Source organism: Cnephaeus nilssonii, assembly GCF_951640355.1.
Source record: "Cnephaeus nilssonii genome assembly, chromosome: 7".
Taxonomy (NCBI): Eukaryota; Metazoa; Chordata; class Mammalia; order Chiroptera; family Vespertilionidae; genus Cnephaeus; species Cnephaeus nilssonii.
The window spans coordinates 90,734,727-90,757,892 of NC_137078.1; the positions used below are offsets into that span (position 1 = coordinate 90,734,727).

The following is a 23,166-nucleotide window of genomic DNA, read 5'->3' on the forward strand; positions in this document are numbered from 1 at the left end:
AGCAGATCAGCGATTCTATCTCACCATTGATTTTCTCTGTCCCTCTTCCTTCCTCTCTGAAACCAAATAAAAACACATTTTATAAAATAAAACCACAGTTTGGTTTTATTTTGTTCAATTTATAAGTATTTTCTAACATTTTTTTTAATATATTTTATTGATTTTTTACAGAGAGGAAGGGAGAGGGATAGAGAGTCAGAAACATCGATGAGAGAGAAACATCGACCAGCTGCCTCCTGCACACCCTCCACTGGGGATGTGCCCGCAACCAATGTACATGCCCTTGACCGGAATCGAACCTGGGACCTTTCAGTCCGCAGGCCGACGCTCTATCCACTGAGCCAAACCGGTTTCGGCTATAAGTATTTTCTAGATTTCAAAAAAGAAGAAAGAGTTGCTACTGGCCTGTAGCATTCTTTAGTTGCCCTTTTATCTAATACTGTTCTGTGCTCTGTAGCACTGCGCGCGCGTGTGTGTTGTTGTGTGTGTTTTTTTTAAATATGTTATTATGGTTTTTAGAGAGAGAGAAGCATTGATATCAGAGAATAACATCACTGTCTCCCACATGAACCCCGACTGGGGATTGAACCAAAAACCTAGGTATGTGCCCTGACTGGAATTCGAACCGGCAACCTTTCGGTGCACAGGATGGCACCCAACTGAGCCACACTGGCCAGGGCAGTAGCATGTATCTTGAAGTTGTGTTTCGAGCCGTCTGATGGTTCTGGTTGGCTGTAATGTCATGGATAGCCAGGTGGGGCTCACACTCTAGTGTCTGTCTTCAGTTTCACTTTTCCTTCAGGTTGGGGGTCTCTAACAGAAAAGGAGACCATAGTAGGAAACGGCTACCAAAATATGAGCCCGTGTTTGATATAATTTAGAGACCAGCATGGTTCAGTGTCTGGAAACAGGATAAAGTGGTTTTGTTTTTTCTTTCTGTTTTGAATAGCCTTTCTTCAAGAGCTGGTAGATCGGGATAATTCCAAGTTTGAAGAGTGGTGTATTGAAATGGCTGAGATGCGTAAGCAAAGTGTGGACAAAGGCAAAGCCAAGCACGAAGAGGTTAAGGAGCTGTACCAAAGGTTACCTGCTGGAGCTGGTCTGTAAGATATTCTGGGACAGCACTGTTGCATTGAGTGCCTTGTTTTATGTTCACAAATGTGTATGAACTAGCTTTTCCCTTCCCTGTCTTATAACTCACCAATGCCAGCCTTATATACTATAAAATTGCCATGTAAACCAGCACTAACTTGATGTGTAGCATTTCATATAATTTTCATTATCATGTACTTTTCAAAATGGGAAGCTCTTAGTTATAAGGTTTAGGTCAGCACTCTTCATATAAGACAAAATAGATATTCCTATTTTGTGAGATAGTAACTTGTTCTTTTTTTTTTTTTTTTTTTTTTGTAACTTGTTCTTAAGGAAAAATTGGATTGGGTTACTATGGAGGCAGCTCAGCTATTTGGTTTCCTTGTATACTTTGTACCCTCTCAGTATTAACAGGTATTCTTTTATTTTATTTTTTATTTTTTTTTAAAAAAATATATTTTATTGATTTTAGAGAGGAAGGGAGAGGGAGAGAGATAGAAACATCAATGATGAGAGAGAATCATTGATTGGCTGCCCCCTGCACGCCCCCTACTGGGGATCGAGCCCGCAACCCAGGCATGTGCCCTTGGCTGGAATTGAACCTGGGACCCTTCAGTCCAGAGGCCAACACTCTATCCATTGAGCCAAACCAGCTAGGGCAACAGGTATTCTTTTATATGAGTACTATTTCTTAGGATTAATTTGAAATTTAATATAAAAAGGAAACCTCAACTTTTTAAAGTTGGTATGCCATTTGTAATAATATATTGTCTTAGTCCTTTCATAGACATGAATTCCTCTAAACCCAATTTCTACTTAAGGAAGAGAGGCAATTTAATCCTAATTTTAGAACATAAATACTCAAGTATAATTGTACTTCTGTGTTTGGTCTTTTTTATAATCTTAATTTTCTATTACTGTTATGACTTTAAACAAAAGATGAATATAAATGGCTAAATCTGAGGAATACGTCTTAAAAGTTCTTTATTTTTAAATCCTCACCGGAGGATATGTTCATTGATTTTTAGAGAGAAGGGAAAGGAGAGAGAGAGAGAAACATGGATTGGTTGCCTCGCCTATAGGTCCTGACTGATGATCAAATGTGCATTGTAGGTATGTGCCCTGATTGGGAATTGAACCCGAAATCTTCAGTGTACTGGACAATGCTCCAACCAACTGAGCCACACCGGGCGGGGCTTAAAAGTTCTTTCTAAATGATTTGATTCCAAGCTTTCTTTGTAACCTATTACTGTCACTCTGTTCCAAGGGTTGGGATTGTCCTGAAGAATTAAACTGACTTTAATTTTCTTGAAAATGATTTGGAAATGAACATATGATTCAAAGTTGTAAATTCAGTCATACGAGTTCGGAACTGGGAATCATTTTTAAAAAATATATATATTTTATTGATTTTTTACAGAGAGGAAGGGAGAGTGATAGAGAGTTAGAAACATCAATCAGCTGCCTCCTGCACACTCCCCACTGGGTATGTGCCCGCAACCAAGATACATGCCCTTGACTGGAATCGAACCTGGGACCCTTGAGTCCGCAGGCTGATGGCTCTATCCACTGAGCCAAACTGGTTAGGGCTGGGAATCAATTTTTTGAACTGTATTCCGTTTTCATTATTCATTGGACAAGAGAAAGGGATTTACGGAGTCTGAAGGAAAATGCTCTTTGGAACCACTCTTTAAATCTGCATGGTCCAAAGATGTTATGTGTCAAGTCAGCGCATGCTTGTGCTTCTCTTGGCTGTTTTCATTCCGTCTGTAAGGACTGTGCTGTAATAAAATAATCTTAACTTATCTGTAGATAAAGTATTTTAAACATTTCTGGTGACTCAATGTTCCAAAAGAAAATATTTTGTTCAAAATCCAGGCATTAAAATATTATAACTTTGAACCCAAATGTGCATTTCCCTTTGGTAAATATTGTAACAATAGCTTTGCTGGTTTGTCAAATGCTGAGATTTTATACAGTGTGTTATCTCCATATTGATCATTAAAGAGAGTGTTTATCGCCATTTGGCGAGTTGGCTTACCCATGCCTCTGGAAGGCAATGCTTAGGTAGTTTGCGAATCACAGAAGTAGAGAACATCTTTGAGAACCTGCCAAGGAGCCTTTCTTTCGGACAGAAACATTTGTGGTATAAAAAGCGGTCCATAAGTGGACTCTGACCTAACCATTAAGACATATGTATGCTAGCCCTTGACTATCAGGGAAGCTCTGGGCAGAGATTGATCCAACTCTAATGTAATGGGGATGGAAAGTGGAAAGAAAGAGCTCAGTCACTTCCTTCCATGGGTTTCTCAGCACACTGAAACTGGCGCCCAAAATCTGCACACCTGGGGAGTATGGATTTACACCAGAATTATACGCCCAGTCTCCGCTCTGTTCCTTACTATAAACCACACCCGATTTTTCTAATCTTCATGTAGTACATTGAACCCAAACAGGAAGCTTCACTGGAAAGTTCACTCTGGTAGGAGATTGGAAAATGTTGTCTTGAACTAACCGCCTTTGAGTCCCATTGCTATTGCGTGGGCCAGGGTAGAGTCACTCTGGGCTTTGGACCCAGCAGACACCCCCTGGCAAGGAACGCTTTTTGCTCTTTTAGTTTCCCTAGATTTCTTACAAAGGTCAAGATTCTTATGGCTTATTTTTTTTTTCACTTAGAAACAGCAGATACTGTCCTGCACTCACCCTTCCCCAGCTGTGGGGGAGACAAGAACACCTGGTGAATCCTTCTTGAGTGTTGCTCTGTGTCACAGTCCTGTTTTCCCTCCTTTGACAGCCTTCAGATTACTAAATTTTAATTGATGTGACTATATTCGGGAAAAGGTCAGACATGCTAAGACTTTGATTTTCCTTTTTTAGAGAGGGATTTCGCTTTCTTAACTCTATCCCTGCCAAGTTAAACTTGATAAGTGGCAAATAACAATGAGAGGTATTTTAAATTTCATTAACCATATCATTATATGTTGTGAAATGCCATGGCCATGTTACCTCTACTAAATATTAAGGTCTCCTCTTTTATATATTGTGTGAATGTATAATTAACTTTTCTGTATCTCTTTTCTTCCAAAAAGCTCAAAATGCTTCACATATCTTATCTTTTATATTCAACAACATCCCTGTGAGGTAGGTAGAAGGCAGGTATTATTACCTTCATTTTACAAATAAAAGACATGAAGCATAGAGAGTTTAAGTGACTTGCTCAAGTTCAGTTTCTTGGTGGCAGAACTTGGATTAGACCTTGGTCTCAGCTTGTAGTCACCTGCTCTTCCTCTGCAGCTGTGTCTGAGCTGATCAGTACAGTTTTAGCACAAACAAGACATCCAAAAATTCTGAATTTTGTTTTTGTAAATATTGAAATGTTTTATACTAAACGTAAGACGGCAGTTAGTTTTCTAGATTTGTAACCCAAGAGACGTATAAAATTGCTCAAAATGGGCTTTGAGGTGAACTGTCCATCCCTCAGATCTCATCAGAAGTAGTACATAATACAAATATATAAATTCAACCTCTGTATGTTTTCTTCTATGTTTTATGCTTGGACTCACTGGAGATCTTTGTAAGTAATCAAAGCTGGCCCTTTACCTTTAATTTTGGCTTTTAGGGAACTCAGGGACTCTTACTTTCCCAAATTAAAACTCATGTTGAGGTGTTTGGTTTTGTCTTAATTTTTACTACTTCAAATTGAAATTCAATTCTAGCGTATTTCATCCTGGAATTCGTTTAAAATCGCTTATTTTCTTGAAAAAAATAGTAAATAATAGATCATGATATGGATTGGGTGGGGAAATCAGTTCTTTTCATCCATACACCCATATCATCTTGGATGAAGAAAAGTTCAGTGACTGAAACAGGCTCGTTACAGTGCGGTTATAGCTGATGGGGTTAATCTCTAACTTAGAACTCAGGCTTCTTTTAATTTTCAGATGTATCTTATGTATTGATGAAAAGGGTTTTATGGAATAAACAGTAGGGGATGAGGTTATGTGATTTGGGAGCCAGCGTGGAGCGGCTTGTCAGCAATCACGGTGTCCTGATCAAAGCTCTGCTGTGCTATCAAGCAAGACACTTCTCTCTGTAGATACCTCTTTTGTAGAATGTGGTTAATAATACCAGCCGATCTCCGAGGCACTGAGCAGACTCACCCCTGTCACGCGCGGCCTCTCACACAGCAGCTTGAAACCAGAGGAAGGGTAGGGTAGTTAAATGGAGCTCTGTGTCATACTTATCCAACATTCCCCCTCAACAATGGTTCTTCTGATTCTGCTAACTTTGGACAGAGTTTGCACTGTCTTTTGAGAAAAATGAACATATCGCTTAGTTAAAAAGCTGTAAAAATACATAGGCTCTTTCCCTTGCTCTCTTCCTCAGAGCCCTATGAGTTTGTCTCTCTCGAGTGGCTGCAGAAGTGGTTGGATGAGTCAACACCTACCAAGCCTATCGATAACCACGCCTGCCTTTGTTCCCATGACAAGCTGCATCCTGATAAAATATCGATCATGAAGAGAATATCTGAATATGCAGCTGACGTTTTCTACAGTAGATATGGAGGAGGACCGAGGCTCACTGGTAATTTCCGATGTCTTCTCTGCTTCAAAAAGAGGGATGCTGTAGGTCCTCATCATGTGATCTTCATGGTCATTGGACCCAAACTAAGCCAGACCAGATGTTCCTTACACTGCAAGAAGGATTTGCTAAATAAAGTAGAAGTAGCATTATCCATGGTATCTTTATAATGGTAGGAAAGAAACTGGTACTGCTCAGTGGGGTTTTTTCTTTTTCAAAGCAGACAGAATAGGATACTTTAGAGAAAATCATCCGGTATTATTTTGTTGCTTTATACATCACTCTTCAAAGTACTTGAGCCCTGGCTGGGTAGGTCATTTGGAGCATCACCTGATGCACCAAGGGTGCGGGTTTGATCCCTGGTCAGGACACATACAAGAATCAACCAATGAATGCATATAATAAATGGAACAACAAATTGATGTTTCTCTGTCTCTAAAAAAATACTAAATATATATATTTTTAAATCAAAGTACTCGAAGCCTGGTCTAGTTGATTATAGATCTTATGCCTCCCTGCTACAGTGACTTCTAACAGTATGAGATCTGCGCATTGTTACTTAGCTTATGAATGGAATCTGTGATTCTACCCTGAAGATAGAGCTGTATAAAAAACCACATAGTGTCCATAATCTATTTGGTTCTGGTTACCTCTCCTCATAACATTTCTTTTTAACTGGCAACACAGTCCCCCAACCCCCACCCAATCTATAGATGAGTCTAATAAACGAAACTACTACCCCTTTTCCCCCTAAAATAAATGCTATTTTCTGATCATGTGCCACTTCTGCATAAAAACTGGCACTTAACTATATGCTCCAGGTCTTGTGCACATCTGGAGTTTTCTTTGTTTTTTGATTCACAATCAATAAACAGCAATGGGATGATCTTCCAAAGAGTCAAATTTCTATGATTCCTGGCACTGTGCTTTAAAGCAGGCCTGGCTTTTTGTTTTTCCTTTCGTGTTCTGTGCTTTGAAATATTCACATGAAGCTCTTAAACGATTAACGTTACATTTATGGTTGTCAGATGCATTGACTCCCCACCGCACCATTGTTTGATTAGGGTCTTGTGAAATTTGCTTCTAAACCTTGCAAACTTTGCATTTCATGGTACAGATAGTTTTGACATACAGCATTTTATCTCTTACAAACAGTGTTACTATCTTGATATTAACATTATAGAATAATTTAGGATATATATCAAATTAAAATATTTTTTATTGATTTCAAAGAAGAAGGGAGAGGGAGAGAGATAGAAAAAAAGAAGGTAGAATATTTCACTAACATTAAAAATACTGATTTCATAAAGAAATGTAAACATTTTGGATAGAGTGGGTTAAATTCAATATATTAAAAATGGAAATCATCTACCTTCTAAACCTGCACCTTCTGCTGTAGTTTTTTGTTTGTTTGTTTTTAAATGTTTGGAAACCACTGCCTTTTTAAAAAATATATATATTTTTATTGATTTCAGAGAAGAAGGGAGAGGGAGAGAGAGAAACATCAGTGATGAAAGAGAATCATTGATTGACTGCCTCCTGCATACCTCCCTACTGGGGATCGAATCTAGGATCCTTGAGTCCGTAGGCCGACGCTCTCTATCCACTGAGCAAAACCAGCTAGGGTGATATATATCAATTTGCTCTTTTGTCAGAATTTATGACTTTGGTTTAAAATTCTTTTGTGTGTTGTGAAATGGTGAAAGCATTTTCCTAACAGGAAATCTGTATGTGAATAAAGTATTGTCTTTCATTCTCTCTGGCCCTAGTGAAAGCCCTGTGTAAGGAATGTGTAGTAGAACGCTGTCGTATGTTGCGTCTGAAGAATCAACTAAATGAAGATTATAAAACTGTTACTAATCTGCTAAAAACAACAATAAAGGGGTATGTTCCACCGTGTGTATTGTTTATGATAAACTAAGAAGAACTAACCTGGTAGCTGATTATTTTTAGATAAGAGGGAATTGGATTTTTTTGAAGAAAGAAGTGTGATGATGTACATGGCAGAGCCAGATTAAATGTTGCAGTGATTGCCCGTATGGTGAAGATACAGAAAGCTGAGTCACACAGCCTTTGCGACAGTGTTCCATCATTAGAAAGACGGGAGCAGAGATGTGGACCTGAGGCCGGGTCAGACCAAGGCAGGGGTGTAAGCCTGTGTTCTGGCATGGAATTGTAGAAAGCCGGGGTGGAACTTCATCCTGCCTGGTCTGCTGGTGTCCGCCGTAGATCCAGAGGATGAAGTATGTGTGTTAACAAATGGTACCCAGCAGAGCATCCTTGTCAGAAACACTCAGCCCAGTAAATCCAATTGAGAAAGAAAGAAAGAAAAAGGAACATCCAGGGTCCTTTAGAGCAGCGGTCGCCAACCAGTGGCCCGTGAGCCCAAAAGGTTGGTGACGGCTGCTTTGGAGTATGCTGAGCCCCCCCCACTCCCTATAGTAACTGTGAGTTCAGATACGATAGAGTCAGATGGCATTTAGTATGTCTGGATTTTATTTAAGTTGTATATTGCCCAAACAAAGATTAATCTAGTTGACCATTTTTAGTCATTCCACAAACAGCCTAAATGTGTGTTTATGTGTAGACATGGATGTATATATGTGAGTGCGTCTGTGTATACTTAGAGGCACAGCTGTATGTAATTGTGAATAGTAATCAAGTGAAAGAAAGCAGCCAGTTGATTGATGTGATCGGCATAAATGTAAATGAGGGTTAGGAGGAGCAGGGTAAGATTTTATGATGGAAACGGTACCTGCAGTTCAGTAATAAGGAGTAAAAATGGCCTAAATGACGAAGTGGGTTAGAGAAATTGTGTATGTAACAGCAGACTTTGAATATTTGAGATTCCTTTTAGCTGTGGCCTTTACAAGGAAAAAAAGGGAGGGGAGGATGTGAGGAAACGTGACATGCATGATTTCACTTTCTCTCTGTTCCTCAGCAGTGATGGCTTTTGGGTGGGAAAATCGTCCTTGCGCAGCTGGCGCCAGCTGGCTCTTGAACAGCTAGATGAGCAAGATGGTGACGCAGACCAAAGCAATGGAAAAATGAATGGCAACACCTTGAATAAAGGTACCTTCTAAAACCTGTGTCGATGGTTGTGAATTCTACCACAAAAAATTGTAAACATTTGTTTTCAGTAAAATTGGCTTAATTCCCATCCATGTAATTTTAAAGAAAAATTTTATTAAACCTAAACTCTAAAAAATGCCTCATAACAAATGAAAAGTGTTTAAGCTAATGAAACCGAGCAAGGGTCAAAGGTTCAGCATCTCAGAAAGGGAAGGCTGCTGCAAGTTGCAGAGTGTGTTGTAAGCCCAGGACGTTTTGGTTTGGATTATCGGCCACACTTTCAAGCTTCCTCAAGTAGAAGAGCTTGGGCTTCGGGTGAGAAGGCAGCTTTTGGATAGCTTTTTGCTTATAACGTTTTCTGAGCTTTTTTTTTTTTTTTTTTTAATATACTTTATTGATTTTTTTACAAAGAGGAAGGGAGAGGGATAGAGACTTAGAAACATCGATCAGCTGCCTCCTGCACACTCCCTACTGGGTATGTGCCCACAACCAGGGTACATGCCCTTGACCGGAATCGAGCCTGGGACCTTTGAGTCCGCAGGCCGACACTCTATCCACTGAGCCAGAACGGTTAGGGCTGAGCTTTTTTTTTTTTAAGCTATGCTTTCAAATAGGAAATTATGTTAGTCTCAGTAAATCACTTAACTTAATTTTATAACCAATATTTTATAAGATATCAAGGAAAATTAAGGCATAGGAACTATTTTTAGATTAAAAATGGAAACTAGAGGTTTGATCAGTTTACTAATTCAGAGGTAAGTTAGTGATCCATAAGCAATTATTTCATTTAATTTTCTCATCTTCAAATATTATTTACATGTATTTTTATCATTTTAATATTCTTAACCATTTTACTGAAATACTTTGCATTTTCTGCATTCAACCATATTATATCATTCCATTTTGCTTGGTGTGGATCCCTCCTGTCACTACCCCTTTGAGAAAATAAAAACACCAAAACCATTATTAGTTTTAAACTATGATTTTTAACACTTAAATTTGAAGTTCAAATGAATTTGTAGATATTACTAGACCAGAGAATTATCTCCATATATAATTGCTAGAAACTGACATACAGTGGTAAATTTCCTCTAGAAATTATTTCCTCATGCTTTTATCAATGTAAAGAGTACATCAGTACATCCATTTTTTCCAGACTGATATATATATGAAAAATGACTTAGCAGGGTCAAGGCTTACATCTTTCAAAACCATCACTGAGGTCAACCCTCGTCATATATTTGAGGTGTTATTTGTGCATATATGACAGATGCCAGAGTTACCTGATCATGTCCTTCCTTTGCTCCTTTCTCTATACTTGAACTTCTTAACATTTAGCAAATATTCTTTTTATATATATATATTAATTATATTAAAAATGTGTTCTTAACTTGGAAAACCCATATATATGAAAACTATTCTGATCTCCTGATACTCAAGACTTCTATTTGATATCATGTTCCTGGTATACACAACTAAAAATTGATGTTGATACAGCATGGGCAAGTAAGAAAAGTAGACACTGGGAGAGAAATGTTAACAGGAAAAGCAAAGTTCTTATATGTGTTTGACGTAAAATGTTAGGTTATTTCATTGGCCTCTAAAGCTTTCTGTTCAAACCTTAAAATAAGAGAATGACATGACATGTAGATTATTAACTTGGTTTATGACACAGTTCTGAACACCTTGACTAGAATTAATGGAAGGATATGTAAATTACTTTTAAATTTGGGGAAAAAAGGTACATTTTCTTGCATAATCTAATTCTTTAAAAAGTTAAACTACCATTCAGATAGTCCTTTTTCCTTTTAAAGGAAAGAAATATAACAGCAGAACTGTGTAGGAATTGCTTGGGTCAAATTTTTAGAATGTTTTAACGTTTTCTTTGTTCAAAATTGTGCAGAGTATTATCTCTGCTGCTTTGACCTTTAAATACAACAGCCAGAGCAAGTTACTCTCTGTGTTTCTTTTGATTAGACGAATCAAAGGAAGAAAGAAAAGAAGAAGAGGAGGAATTAAATTTTAATGAAGACATTCTGTGTCCACATGGTAAGCTAGAAGCATGAATCTTCCATTGTCAGACTTGAGCATATTGTAAATATTTTGTTAACTGTTTTGCACTTTCTCTTAGGAATTAGGCCATAATACGGCAGCCATGGTTTTTCTAAACTGTACTTGATTCTGGTGTTTCTATTCTCATACCCTTCTTACCTGTTAGATTCTACTGCCTGATTTCAGGCCAATGCCTCGCACACCTTTTCTTCACTCCTTGATATATATATAAAATAGGATTTTTCCTATATTTAGTGGAGAAGAAACTTTTTGTCACTTGTCTCCTTGAAGGGCTATCTGAGTGGAAGGGAAGACTTCTAGTTGTTTCCCATGACTGTCTTTGTCCAGTTTGAACACTTTGAGAACAGTGTTCATACATTTCTTACTAGAGGCCCGGTGCATGAAATTGGTGCGCGGGGGTGGGGGTGGGGGAGGGGAAGCTCAGCCCAACATGTGCCCTCTCGCAGTCCGGGACCCCTCGCTCCTTACCGCCTGCCTGCTCGCTGCTCCTTACTTCCCGGCTCGCTGTTCCTTAGCGCTGCTGTGGAGGTGGGAGAGGTTCCTGCCACTGCCACTGCGCTCGCCAGCCATGAGCCTGGCTTCTGACTGAGTGGCTCTCCCCCTGTGGAAGCTCACTGACCACCAGGGGCAGCTCCTGTGTTGAGCGTCTGCACCCTGGTGGTCAGTGTGCATCAAAGCGACCGGTCATTCCGCTTTCGGTCGATTTGCATATTAAGGTTTTAATATATAGGATTGTTATTATTATTAGGGTTATTTTTTGTTTAGTTTCTTAGACACTTACTCCTATTTATTTGTTTATGTATTTCTTATTTGGTCCTAGTTATTGCTCACTACTAATAAGTAATTTTCTGCAAGGGTTTCTTTATTTTTTTTATTTTTTATATTTTATTGATTTTTTACAGAGAGGAAGGGAGAGGGATAGAGAGCTAGAAACATCAATGAGAGAGAATCATCGACCAGCTGCCTCCTGCACACCCCCTACCAGGGATGTGCCCGCAGCCAATGTACATGCCCCTGACCGGAATCGAACCTGGGACCTTTCAGTCCACAGACCTACGCTCTATCCATTGAGCCAAACCGGTTTCGGCAAGGGTTTCTTTATATATGAGACATGATTATCCATTCTGTTAGCACTCTGAAAGTCAAGCAGCTCTCTGCTTCTCAAAGCCTTATACTATGTAAGGACTCTTCACCCCCTTTTAAAAACTTGGTTTATTCTACTAATCCATGTCTGTGCATTTATTTCTTTTCTTTTTTGGAGAGGGAGAGAGAAACATCTATGTAAGAGCACAACGTTGAATAGCTGCCTCCTGCCTGCCCGCTACTGAGGATCAACCTTTTGGTGCACCTGTCAAAGCCCAACCAACTGAGCCCCATCAGCCAGGGCATGTGTGTTTCTTGTTGTGTGCTAATATTGCCCAATCTAGAATGCTTGTTGGTCCTAATAAATTTCTTATTTTAGTTCTTACTTCATTGGTTCATTATGAACCAACTAGAGGGCCAGTACATGATTGAATCATGCACGTGTAGGGTCCCCTACACGCTTTCGCTTTCCATCGCAGTGGAGCTGGGTGCCTGTCTGCTCCTGCACCAGCGGACAGGCACCCAGCTCCCCCGCTTTTGATGTTCCATGGCAGGACGTGAGCTCGCTGCCCCAGAGGCCCCTTCTGTTCCGCAGCACAGCCATGGCGCAGACTCTGAGCTCTCATCGCCAGTGGCGACGCGGGCCCAATCGGCTACCCCGGCCACCCCAAGTCCCGCCCCCTGCGCCTCCCTCTGGCCCAATCGTGGGTGTAGCGGAGTGATGGTATTTATATATTACCATTTTATTAGGTAGGATACGTAATGTCTCACACCCTCGTGCACTCTAGCCCTTTTATATCAAGGGTCCTTGATGACAGTGGTGATAATTCTCCCCTGAATGGTCCTTGCAGGCTGGTCTTTCTGGGTATTGTGTCACTGCCCTTTAGTTTACTATCTAAGTGGCATTCTCATTTACTGACCACACTGCTAGGTGGTGAGGGGGGGTCATCCTGGGATTGGATTTAAGTCTCTGCATCCCAAGCCCATCTCTCCTTCCCGTCCCATCACCTACAGCCCAGTTTGTCCGCCTTACACTTGAAGTCACAGCAGGAGCACAAAAGTAAGAGAGGTGGCCTCCTGGGTGGTAGACAGATTGAATAAATAAATAGGAGGAGGCGAGTAAATGGCCAAAAGTAGATGAGTTTTTCTCAACGCTTTCTGTCATCTCTTACTTTACCTTCACAGCATGATGTGGACCTAGGATGTGTGCCTAACTTTTGAGAGCTGAGGAATGCTTGATCTGTGATCTGTCCCACGGTTGAAATAGTGCCAGAACTCAGATTGTCAACTCATTCCTTCGCCCACTGACTTTTGCTCTGTCTTCCCACCTCCTGTCTCATCTTGTCATTTCAGTATTACAGTTTGATTAGAAAGCCTGGCAGAGCTGAGTGTGATTTCAGGACGTGTGCTGCACTCCTCAGCAGAAATGGTCCTCGAGCTGTTTTTTAGTTCTTTAGCTTGATCTGGGACTTGTTAGCCTCCCTCCCTCATTGTGCGAGGTGCTGTGGAGGCCAGGTGCACCCAGGAGGGCCTCACTGGGGAATTCCCGATGTCAGTATCTGCTCTTGGGCTGCTCAGCTTTCTCCATAGGCATCCATTCTCCTGCCTGGAAATGCAGGCATGGCTGTGCCTGTTCTGGGGTAGTAGAGAGAAGAGGGCTTGGGAGACTGCCTCTGTGTCAGCTCATTGCCCCTCTCCTCTCTGTGCTTTGTGCCCCCTGGTGGAGAGGGCTGATGCATGTGTCACCAGAGAAGGTATGGTCTTCCTTGGGGGTAGAGGGGCAGTTATTTGTAGAATCTAGAGGAGGCAGAAAATAGTAACTGCCTCTTCATAGACGTGTAACCATTCTGGGTTGTTGTTTTATTAGCCCACCTGTACTTCCAGGTGCCCGCAATTTCTAGGCAGTTGTGCAGTGTAATAAATCTTGTTACTTCTTGGCTTTTGCCGATTTAGAATTCATTTTTTATATGTTTCATCTGTCTGCTTTTAAGCTTCTAAAATTTTTGTTGCTGTTGTTCCCTCTTTGTTCTGTTCATCCATCATAGTGATTTTAGATCTCTTTAAAGATTCCTTTACTGTGGTTTAGTGGTGTTTCAAGAGGCAACTGAAAGTAAATGCAGTTTTAAAACTTTTTTTTTCTGGAAGTGCTTGTTTTGAATTTTCTTATTTTTTATAACAAAACCCCCTTTTTAAACAAATTGGGTTACACCACTCATACAGAGGAAGAGTTTTTTCCTTTTTTTTTTTAAAGAAGAAGGGGGGAAAAAGGAAACCACTTAAAATTATTTTTAATTTTAATTGCCTTGGAGTGCTTTCTAGAAAATCAGGTCATAGAAATATGCCTTTCCTTATTATGGCTGTATTATATTTCACTATAAAGATGTACTATACTAGGTTTGGATAATCAATTAATCTTTTAAAAGATATTCCCTAATTGTGTCTTAGGGTATGCATGTTGGAGTAAATTTTTATAGCCCCAGAGGAAATTTAAGTTAATAGCCTACTCAGAAAGAAAGTTAAATTTTACATTGTGACCTATTTTTCTCTGGTATTAAGTTTATTAAAGCAAAGTGATATTTCCTTGGGATTATTCAAAGGTTAATAAGAGGCGAAGGGTGGCAGTTATGAAGATATATTTATAGGTATTAGAAATTACGGGATTTGAATGAACAGACCTGGGTTCATAGTCCAGCTTCATTATTCACCAGCTGTGGCAACCCTAGGTATATTAATTTCTCTGATTCTCAGTTTGTTTATTATTATATAAAACACATGAAGCAAAGAATGATACTTACTTTATTTTAGTAATTGTTGTTTTTAAAAACCAGTGATATTCACCACTGTGTGTCTCAAGATGTTTTTTTATATATACTTATATTTTATTTATTTATTTTAATCCTCACTCGAGAATATTTACCTTTTAGAGAGAGAGGAAGTGAGAGGGAGAGAAAGAGAGAAACACCGATGTGTGTGTGTGTGTGAGAGAGAGACACATTGATTGGTTGTCTCCCGTATGTCCCTTGACGAGGGCCAGGGGCCTGCAATGGAGGTACGTGCCCTTGACTGGAATCAAACCCAGGACCCTCAGTCCACAGGCCAGTGCTCCATCCATTGAGCCAAACTGGCTAGGGCAGAATGATACTGTTTTTAGGAAGCTTTATTACTTTTAACAGACATGGAGATGCCTGGCAAACGGGTATAGAAAAACATATGGCCTTGGAAACTTACAGATGGTTTTGTGGGTAATGACCCATTTAGTACGTAGGGACAGTTCATTAATTCATCAGTTAGGAAGAGCTGAAACAATGAAAACTAGAACCACAAATGGAGTGAGAGGTAGAGTGGGGGAAAGGCACCAAGGCGGGGCTGCTGAGGTTGCAGGTTTCTGCCATTTGGGCGTCCCAGGACCTTCCGAGAAGAGGAAGGTGGTGGTGACTAGTCCTGTTTTTTTCTCTGCGGATTTTTAAAGATCCGCAGGGATTGGGGTGATGGCACTAGGAAACTGATCTTGTCTGGACACAGTTTACCAGTTGTACAGTAGATTATTACTTAACTTTGAATCAGTAACTTAAGAGAATGGACACTACCTTGAAAATACCATTTTAATTCGGGGTGATTTCAGTGAGGTAGCACAATCAAATGGGAGGAAATACAGTCCGCAGGAAATTGTGAGGCGAGTGTGGGCGGAGATGAAATGCAGCTCAGCAGCCCTGCCTTGTGCAGAGACACCAGGATCCCGGGAGCCCCGCTCACCGGCAGGAAGAAAGGCAGGAAATGCACGGCGCTAGTCTCATGCATTTGTCTTTATTGCCTGTTTTTTCAACCACAGATACAATGAAGGACATCAAGGAATGGCTCCTTTAGAATTAGATAAACAGCAATTAGAGATTTCTGAAACCAAAGAAAGAGAATTGAACACTTTAGAAGAGAATATTTTTCTTCGGTTTAAGAAATAGGAAACATCTTTTTTGGAGGCTATATATTGACTTTTTTGGTTTAAATTTTTAAAAAATCTTTTTGTGTGCTCAGGGGAGTTGTGCATCTCTGAAAACGAAAGAAGGCTTGTCTCTAAAGAGGCCTGGAGCAAACTGCAGCAGTACTTTCCAAAGGCTCCCGAGTTCCCCAGTTACAAAGAATGCTGTTCCCAGTGCAAGGTACTGAGCACAAGTCTCCTCCCTGTACCCACTTCCCGAGAATGAGCCTTGTTCTTCTGCCGGGGGGCGGGGGGGGGGGGGCAGGTCCCGTGCTGTCAGCAGGAGGTGGTTGATTGCTTCATTCTCTTTCAGATTTTAGAAAGAGAAGGGGAAGAAAACGAAGCCTTACATAAGATGATTGCAAACGAGCAAAAGACTTCACTCCCGAATTTATTCCAGGACAAAAGCAGACCTTGTCTTAGTAACTGGCCAGAGGTATAAGGATCCCCACCAAGGACAGAATTCGTCTTGTTTCAGGGGCTTTTCTGCTGTATTGTTTCCACACAACCCTGAGCTTCTCTGATTCTCTTTGTTTAGTTTTAATCTAATCAGGGGGCTTTACTCTAACTCTGTTTCTTGGTGGCGGGCTGTGTTTCCATTTTATTTATAAAGCTTAGTGCATGGAAAACCATTTTCCCCTGAAGGATTCAGGTTGAGAACACAGTGAAGTGATGCCTGCTTTAATGTGACTTCCTGTTCTAGGATACAGATGTCCTCTACATTGTGTCACAGTTCTTTGTAGAAGAATGGCGGAAATTTGTCAGGTAGAATCCAAAATGTTTCTATTTCCCTTTTTGGGGGGTTGATTTTAGTGTTTTAAGAATTCATGGATTCTGATCATGATACCTTTTAGTTCCTTTTTCTAGCATGTGCTTAAAAGCTTTCTTTTAAGTTAAAGGAATAATCAAGAGAAACATTTAATTACTAATGTCCTTTTTAATATATCTCATTTTAAAGTAATTGTCTGAGCACTCTTCTGTTGACTCACGCAGTAGTGAGGTATATTGATCCTCCTTGTCCCATTTGATAGGAAACCTACGAGATGTAGTCCCGTGTCATCGGTCGGAAACAGTGCTCTTCTGTGTCCCCACGGGGGACTCATGTTTACATTCGCTTCCATGACCAAAGAGGATTCTAAACTGTGAGTTTCTTCTCTTCATGCGATTTGTCTGTTTCTAATGATTAGCACGTTTCTTATCTAAGAATCTAGTCCCTTGCTGAATTGTGGGTTTTTCCCTCTTTCATATACTCACTGTACTAGAACGAGCACTTTCTACAAAAAAAGACCTGCTGCTCCATAAAAGGCAACAGGCAGGCCATGGGCACCTTGCTCTTTGTTTCTTCCTTCCTGGAGCCCTGCTTCCTCCTCTCAAGCTGCTGCTAACAGTGTCTCTAGGTGGGCTTCTTTCCTAGGACCACGTAGTAGCCAGGGTCTTGGTGGTTTTTATCAGCAGCCACCAGACTTCATTCATAAAATAGAGGAGGGAGGTGGCATGGCACTGAGCTGGAATCTCAGGGTCTGAAAACCAAAATGTTGTTCCATTCCTTTAGTGGTTCCAAAGGGGCTCGTCTATGAAATTCACCCATTATGTTACCAGTTTGTCTTTTAAAATAGTTTTTAAATAACTATAAAAGATAAGGTAGAATGCCTCTGACCTTGCCTGTAAACCATGAAAAGAAAATTGAAACATAAATATTCCTCTGGGACAAAGCTAGGATTTGGAGTTTATTACTCCTATATCAATACATCAGTTCAGGAAGCTTAGAGTATACATGTATTTTCTTCTAGGTTCTCCCCTGTTTGTTGTGGAAATAGCCTACCTAATAAAATGGTAATATGTAAATTACCATCACTCCGCTACGCCCACGATTGGGCCAGTGGGAGGCGCAGGGGGCAGGACTCGGGATGGCCGGGGTAGCCGATTGGGCCAGCGTCTGTGCCATGGCTGTGCTGCGGAACAGAAGGGGCCTCTGGGGCAGCGAGCTCACGTCCCGCCGCGGACCATCAAAAGCGAGGGAGCTGGGTGCCTGTCTGCTCCGGCACCAGGCCTTTCAGAAGCCTCCGCCGAGCCAGCGGACAGGCACCCAGCTCCCCCGCGATCGAAAGCGCAAGCGTGTAGGGGACCCTACTGTGCATGATTCAATCATGCACTGAGCCTCTAGTCTATAATAATAAAATAAAATAAAAATGTGGGCCACCCATTATTTAAAAGATAAATTCAAATACAGTTGAAGTGCCCTCAGTACTTAACCTTCTATTCCTCCTTTTCTCTTTTTATTCACGACTGTCTCACAGTAACCACTGTCCTGATTTTTTTTTTCTTTATCGATTAAGGCATTACATATGTGTCCTTATCCCCCCACCCCTCACCCCTAGCTCATGCCCTCACCCCCCTGATGTCTGTGTCCATTGGTTATGCTTATATGCATGCATACAAGTCCTTTGGTTGATCTCTTCCCCTTACCCCCACCCTCCCCTACCTTCCCTCTGAGGTTTGACGACCTGATCGATGCTTCTCTGTCTCTGGATCTGTTTTTGTTCATCAGTTTATGTTGTTCATTATATTCCACAAATGAATGAGATCATGTGATATTTATCTTTCTCCGACTGGCTTATTTCACTTAGCATCTCCAGGTCCATCCATGCTGTTGCAAATGGGAGGAGAGCCTTCCCTTTTACAGCAGTGTAGTATTCCATTGTGTAGATGTACCACAGTTTTCAATCCACTCATCTGCTGATGGGCACTTAGGCTTTTTCCAAATCTTAGCATTGTAAATTGTGCTGCTATGAACATAGGGGTTCATATAGCCTTTCTGATTGGTGTTTCTAGTTTCTTGGGATATAGTCCTAGAAGTGGGATCACTGGGTCAAATTATTCTGGATTTTTTAGGGTTATCCATCTCAGAAAGTATTTCTTTAAACAAACACACACACACACACACACAGTAATGTTTTGCATGGTTAAAAATTTTTCTAACCTTGGCCAATGTGGCTAGATTGGTTGGAGCATCATACCATGCACCGAAAGATTGCCAGTTCCATTGCTGATCAGAGCACATACCTAGGTTGTGGCTTTCCCAGTTCGGGGTGCCTAAGGAGGCAATTGATGGATGTTTCTCTTCTCCCCTTTTTCTTTCTCTCTCCTCCCGCCCCCCTTTCCCTCACCTCCCCCCCCCCCCCTTCCCCTCACCTTCTCTCTAAAATCAATAAAAAACCATACGTTCTTTCTCAATTTAGGTTTTTGAGATTTCACCAAGTTGATTCATGTAACTGTCGTCCATTTTGTTTCTTTGGTTTGGTATCATTCGTTTGTGTGGAAACAAACACCCAAACTACTGTCCCTTGTTGCCGATGTGTCTTTCCCCTCTGATTCCTCTGTATTAAATGCTGGTTGTGATGAGTTCTGTTTAGGAAACTAATGGGTAATGTCAGTTCTCTGAATTAAGGCATGTTGTGTTTTTTTGCACAGTATAGCTCTCATATGGCCCAGTGAGTGGCAAATGATACAAAAGCTGTTCGTTGTGGATCATGTAATTAAAATCACAAGAACTGAAGTGGAAGACGTAAATCCTTCAGAAACACAGTATATTTCTGAGCCGAGTAAGTTTTCATACTGCTTTGGTTTGCGTAGTGAAGAGTTGACATTGTAAGGGGAGTAAGAGCATGTGGGTATTATGTCCTCTACTTCAAAGTAAAGGTCCCGTGGTAGTCCAAACTAATACTCCCTCGGGGGAGGGGGAGCCATCATACAATGATGATTTGTACATTTATTTATTGATAGTAAATAGGTTTCTGTATTATTGCTATTTGCATATAACAGTACAACATTTCAACAGTTAATAGAAAATATGAGTAATTGTTTAATGAATACTCACTGGTAACTTTGATACATGTTTTCAGATACTTGGATCTTCGATAGTAATTCCTCAGCCACTTCTATTTTACTTTTCTTTAGAACTCTGCCCAGAATGCAGAGAGGGCTTACTGTGTCAACAGCAGAGGGACCTGCGTGAATACACTCAAGCCACCATCTATGTCCATAAAGTCGTGGATAATAAAAAGGTACCAGTCCCTCTTGTGGCCCTGGTTGGTAATGGTCAAGCTTTTTTTTTCTCTTTTTACTTGCTCTTGGATGTTTCACTGAGGATTGCCAAGGATTACATTTTTGTTTCCATGGAGCTTTTTGGTATAAGAATTAAAATTAGACAGGAATTGAATATGAATAGTTATGTGGTTGTTTGTGGACTTGGTGGAATGAATATTCGACACACAAAGACTTATTTGAATGTCACCTGTGTGTCTGGAGTGGCTTCACTGCTGGGGGTACAGTGGTGAAGAAGACAGACAAGGAATCGGCCCTCACGAACATTTGTGCCTCGTGAGGAAGATCAAGTAGCATTAGAAGTCCTGCTATCTGAACCACTTGAGGCCTTGAAAAAGCCTGACAGTCAGTATACTGGGAGAAATGTAGAGCATCTTTGAACTGCTGCAAAATAACATCATTGTTAAAGCCGATAACAGCGACTGTTTTGTAGAGATCACTTTACATTTATGGTGGCTGCATTAAATGCAAGAATAAACCACAGGATAAAAACTTAACATGTTACAAGAGGATACAGAGCCCCTGAGTCTTGAACCTCTAGTGTGTCTGTGATCCCAATGGTGATAAAGGTGTCCCTCCTCTTGATAATGGCTGTCATTATCAAATTTGATGGCTGTCATTCTCCCAGTCAAATGATGGCTGCCCCTCTGTAACTCATCTTCTTAGGTCTGACCTACGTCTGTCTCTGCTTTCCTCACACATTCAGGTGATGAAGGATTCCGCTCCGGAGCTGAATGTGAGCAGTTCCGAAACAGAGGAGGATAAGGAAGAAGCTAAACCAGATGGAGAAAAGGACCCAGATTTTAATCAGGTACGTGTTGAAGCTGCTTTTCATTGTCATTCCTTCGGCTGTGCTGGCAGGGAGGGCAGCCTCTCCTGCCCCAGATGTCTCTCCATACCAGTGGGTCCTCACCACCCTTCGTTTCCTTCGTTTTTGATGGCATGCAATAGCCGTCCTGATTTCCCATGAAAAGCTGTGGACAGCATTATTACAGAATTACAGTAACAAATTTTTAGCTAGAAAAGAAGACTAAACAAGACCCATATCTTGGTTTGTTGCTTAATCATGGAATCTTCAAGAATGAAAGGCCATCTTAGATTTCCTCATTATAAATAAACAATGGATTTAATAATGGAGTTTATAGATGAGATTTTTGGGTCTATAAGTAGACAGATGACCATATCAACATTAGTCTTTTCTAGTTCTGTAATGATTTTCTATCCCCTCTCCTTTTTTTGTTGCTTGATTATATTCTGCATGCCCATTGTATTGGGAAAATGGTCTTAAGAACAGGAAATAATGTAGGAATATGTTTGGTTGATGTACAGTATAGGTAAGCTTGATCTTCTCCAAAAGTCAGGCCACTGTGTTCCAGGATATTCTATGGATACCTTAATTCATGGAATTTCTACTCTACCTGGAGTTTAGTTTTAACAGATAAGAGATTTTCCTTTCTGCCAAGATACAGGGTAGTCAAATGATGGCTGTCATTCTCCCTGACGGAGTAAGTGGTATAGTGATCATCTGCTGTATCTGTGAGAGCGGAACTCTGGGCTTGTCCTGTGTGTGCTCACCGATCCTGCTATTTCTTTTTTTTAAAATATATTTTCTTGAGTTTTTACAGAGAGGAAGAGAGAGGGATAGAGAGTTAGAAACATCGATGAGAGAGAAACATCGATCAGCTGCCTCTTGCACACCCCCTACTGGCGGTGTGCCCGCAACCAAGGTACATGCCCTTGACCGGAATCAAACCTGGGACCCTTGAGTCCGCAGGCCGACGCTCTATCCACTGAGCCAAACCGGTTTCGGCCTGCTATTTCATTTTTAACATTGATGGCGAAAGTCTGAAAAGCCCTCTCTGACTTGAATCTTGGTCTCCATGAGCTACATGTTACTTGTGGTTTCCCAGTTGGCAGAGAGATACGTCAGCATTTGCTTTCTGTGCTGTCGCTTCTCATAAATGTTAACTGTAAAGCACCTGTGAGAGAACAAAATCGTGCACTTATGTGCACCGTCTTTCTGACAGCGATCAGCCACTCTTGTTAAAGTTGTCCTGCCAAATTTGTATTTCAGTCAGTCAGCATTGGGGGGCCCTTGACTTCAGTGCCAGTTCAGATCTGTACATTTCAAAATATGTTTTTACTGGTTTGAGAGAGAGGCGTCAATGAGAAAGAGAAACATTGGTTGGCTGCCTCCCGCACACCACACTCCTGACTTGGGATCAAGCTAGCAACCCGGGCATTGCTCTGACTGGAAATCTGTGCACGGGATGACGACCCTCAACCAACAGCCACACTGGCCAGAGCTATATGTATACGTTTTACAGGAACGCAGGCTTACAGCTCTGAGGGGATAGTTTCCTAGGGCAAATAACCCCCCTGTGAAAATCCATGTCCATAATATGCCTTCTGTTCCTTGGGACGGTTTTTGAGATGACAGAGTCAAATTATATGTCTCTTGGTAGGAGTTTGCAAACCTCTCTGCCTTTGTAACCTGTTTGTTGTCAACTTTTTAAAATCTCAAATCCTTATACAGTTCATCTTCCATGATCTTCACAGATCTACAAACAAGTCTATTTCCTTTTCTAGTTGATACGTTAAAAGAGTGTGCGTGTGTGGGCGTGCATGTACTTACCCATCCTGATTTACAGCTTCATTCTCTTTTTTATTTGCTTGGCTGGCAATACCATACTGTTTTAATTTTTATCTCTCAGGTGTATGGTTTAATAGTCCATTGGGAATCTCATCTTTTCCCTATAGTGTTTATTACCGGAGGTCACCAACTCACTTTCTGTTGCTTCTGGTAAACTTTAAATTAGTTTGTAAAACTTGACATGTATGTTCTTATTGTTCTTAGTTTCTGTTATTTCAAGCTTTGCTTTTTCAACTAAGAAGTATTTAGAAAACTCTTTACATTTTCAAGTGACTTAGGCTTTTGGGAATCTGACTTTTTTGAATATGTAGTTTTATTCATTATGGTCATAACCACAGCAATTTACAAAAGTGAATGTGGAATTCTTCGTTGTGGATGACAACAGATTTCACATGTACAAATATGATAGAGAACGTTGGGAAACATTGCTTTTTATGCTGTAATTACATTTTATACTTTGTAATTTTCTTCTATCTTCCTTCTCCTTGTTTGGAAGTTGTAATACTCCAGATGTTTTAAATAGTTCTTGTCCCAC

At 40.6% G+C, this 23,166-nt stretch overlaps 1 protein-coding gene across 6 annotated transcripts in view; it reads left to right on the plus strand.

The window, feature by feature from the left end:
• Positions 1 to 23,166, plus strand: part of USP48 (ubiquitin specific peptidase 48) — a 62,403-nt gene that overhangs the window by 27,677 nt on the left and 11,560 nt on the right. For 4 of the 6 annotated variants that reach the window (XM_079776733.1, XM_079776730.1, XM_079776731.1 and 1 more), the window contains 12 exons: positions 950 to 1,099; positions 5,479 to 5,676; positions 7,443 to 7,557; positions 8,615 to 8,745; positions 10,723 to 10,794; positions 15,931 to 16,055; positions 16,188 to 16,310; positions 16,578 to 16,639; positions 16,906 to 17,016; positions 19,346 to 19,476; positions 19,832 to 19,938; positions 20,685 to 20,789. In XM_079776733.1, the coding sequence (XP_079632859.1) occupies positions 950 to 1,099; positions 5,479 to 5,676; positions 7,443 to 7,557; positions 8,615 to 8,745; positions 10,723 to 10,794; positions 15,931 to 16,055; positions 16,188 to 16,310; positions 16,578 to 16,639; positions 16,906 to 17,016; positions 19,346 to 19,476; positions 19,832 to 19,938; positions 20,685 to 20,789 (1,430 nt within the window). The remainder of the gene's footprint in view (positions 1 to 949; positions 1,100 to 5,478; positions 5,677 to 7,442; positions 7,558 to 8,614; positions 8,746 to 10,722; positions 10,795 to 15,930; positions 16,056 to 16,187; positions 16,311 to 16,577; positions 16,640 to 16,905; positions 17,017 to 19,345; positions 19,477 to 19,831; positions 19,939 to 20,684; positions 20,790 to 23,166) is intronic. The other 2 variants (XM_079776734.1, XM_079776732.1) reach the window with 1 other exon arrangement.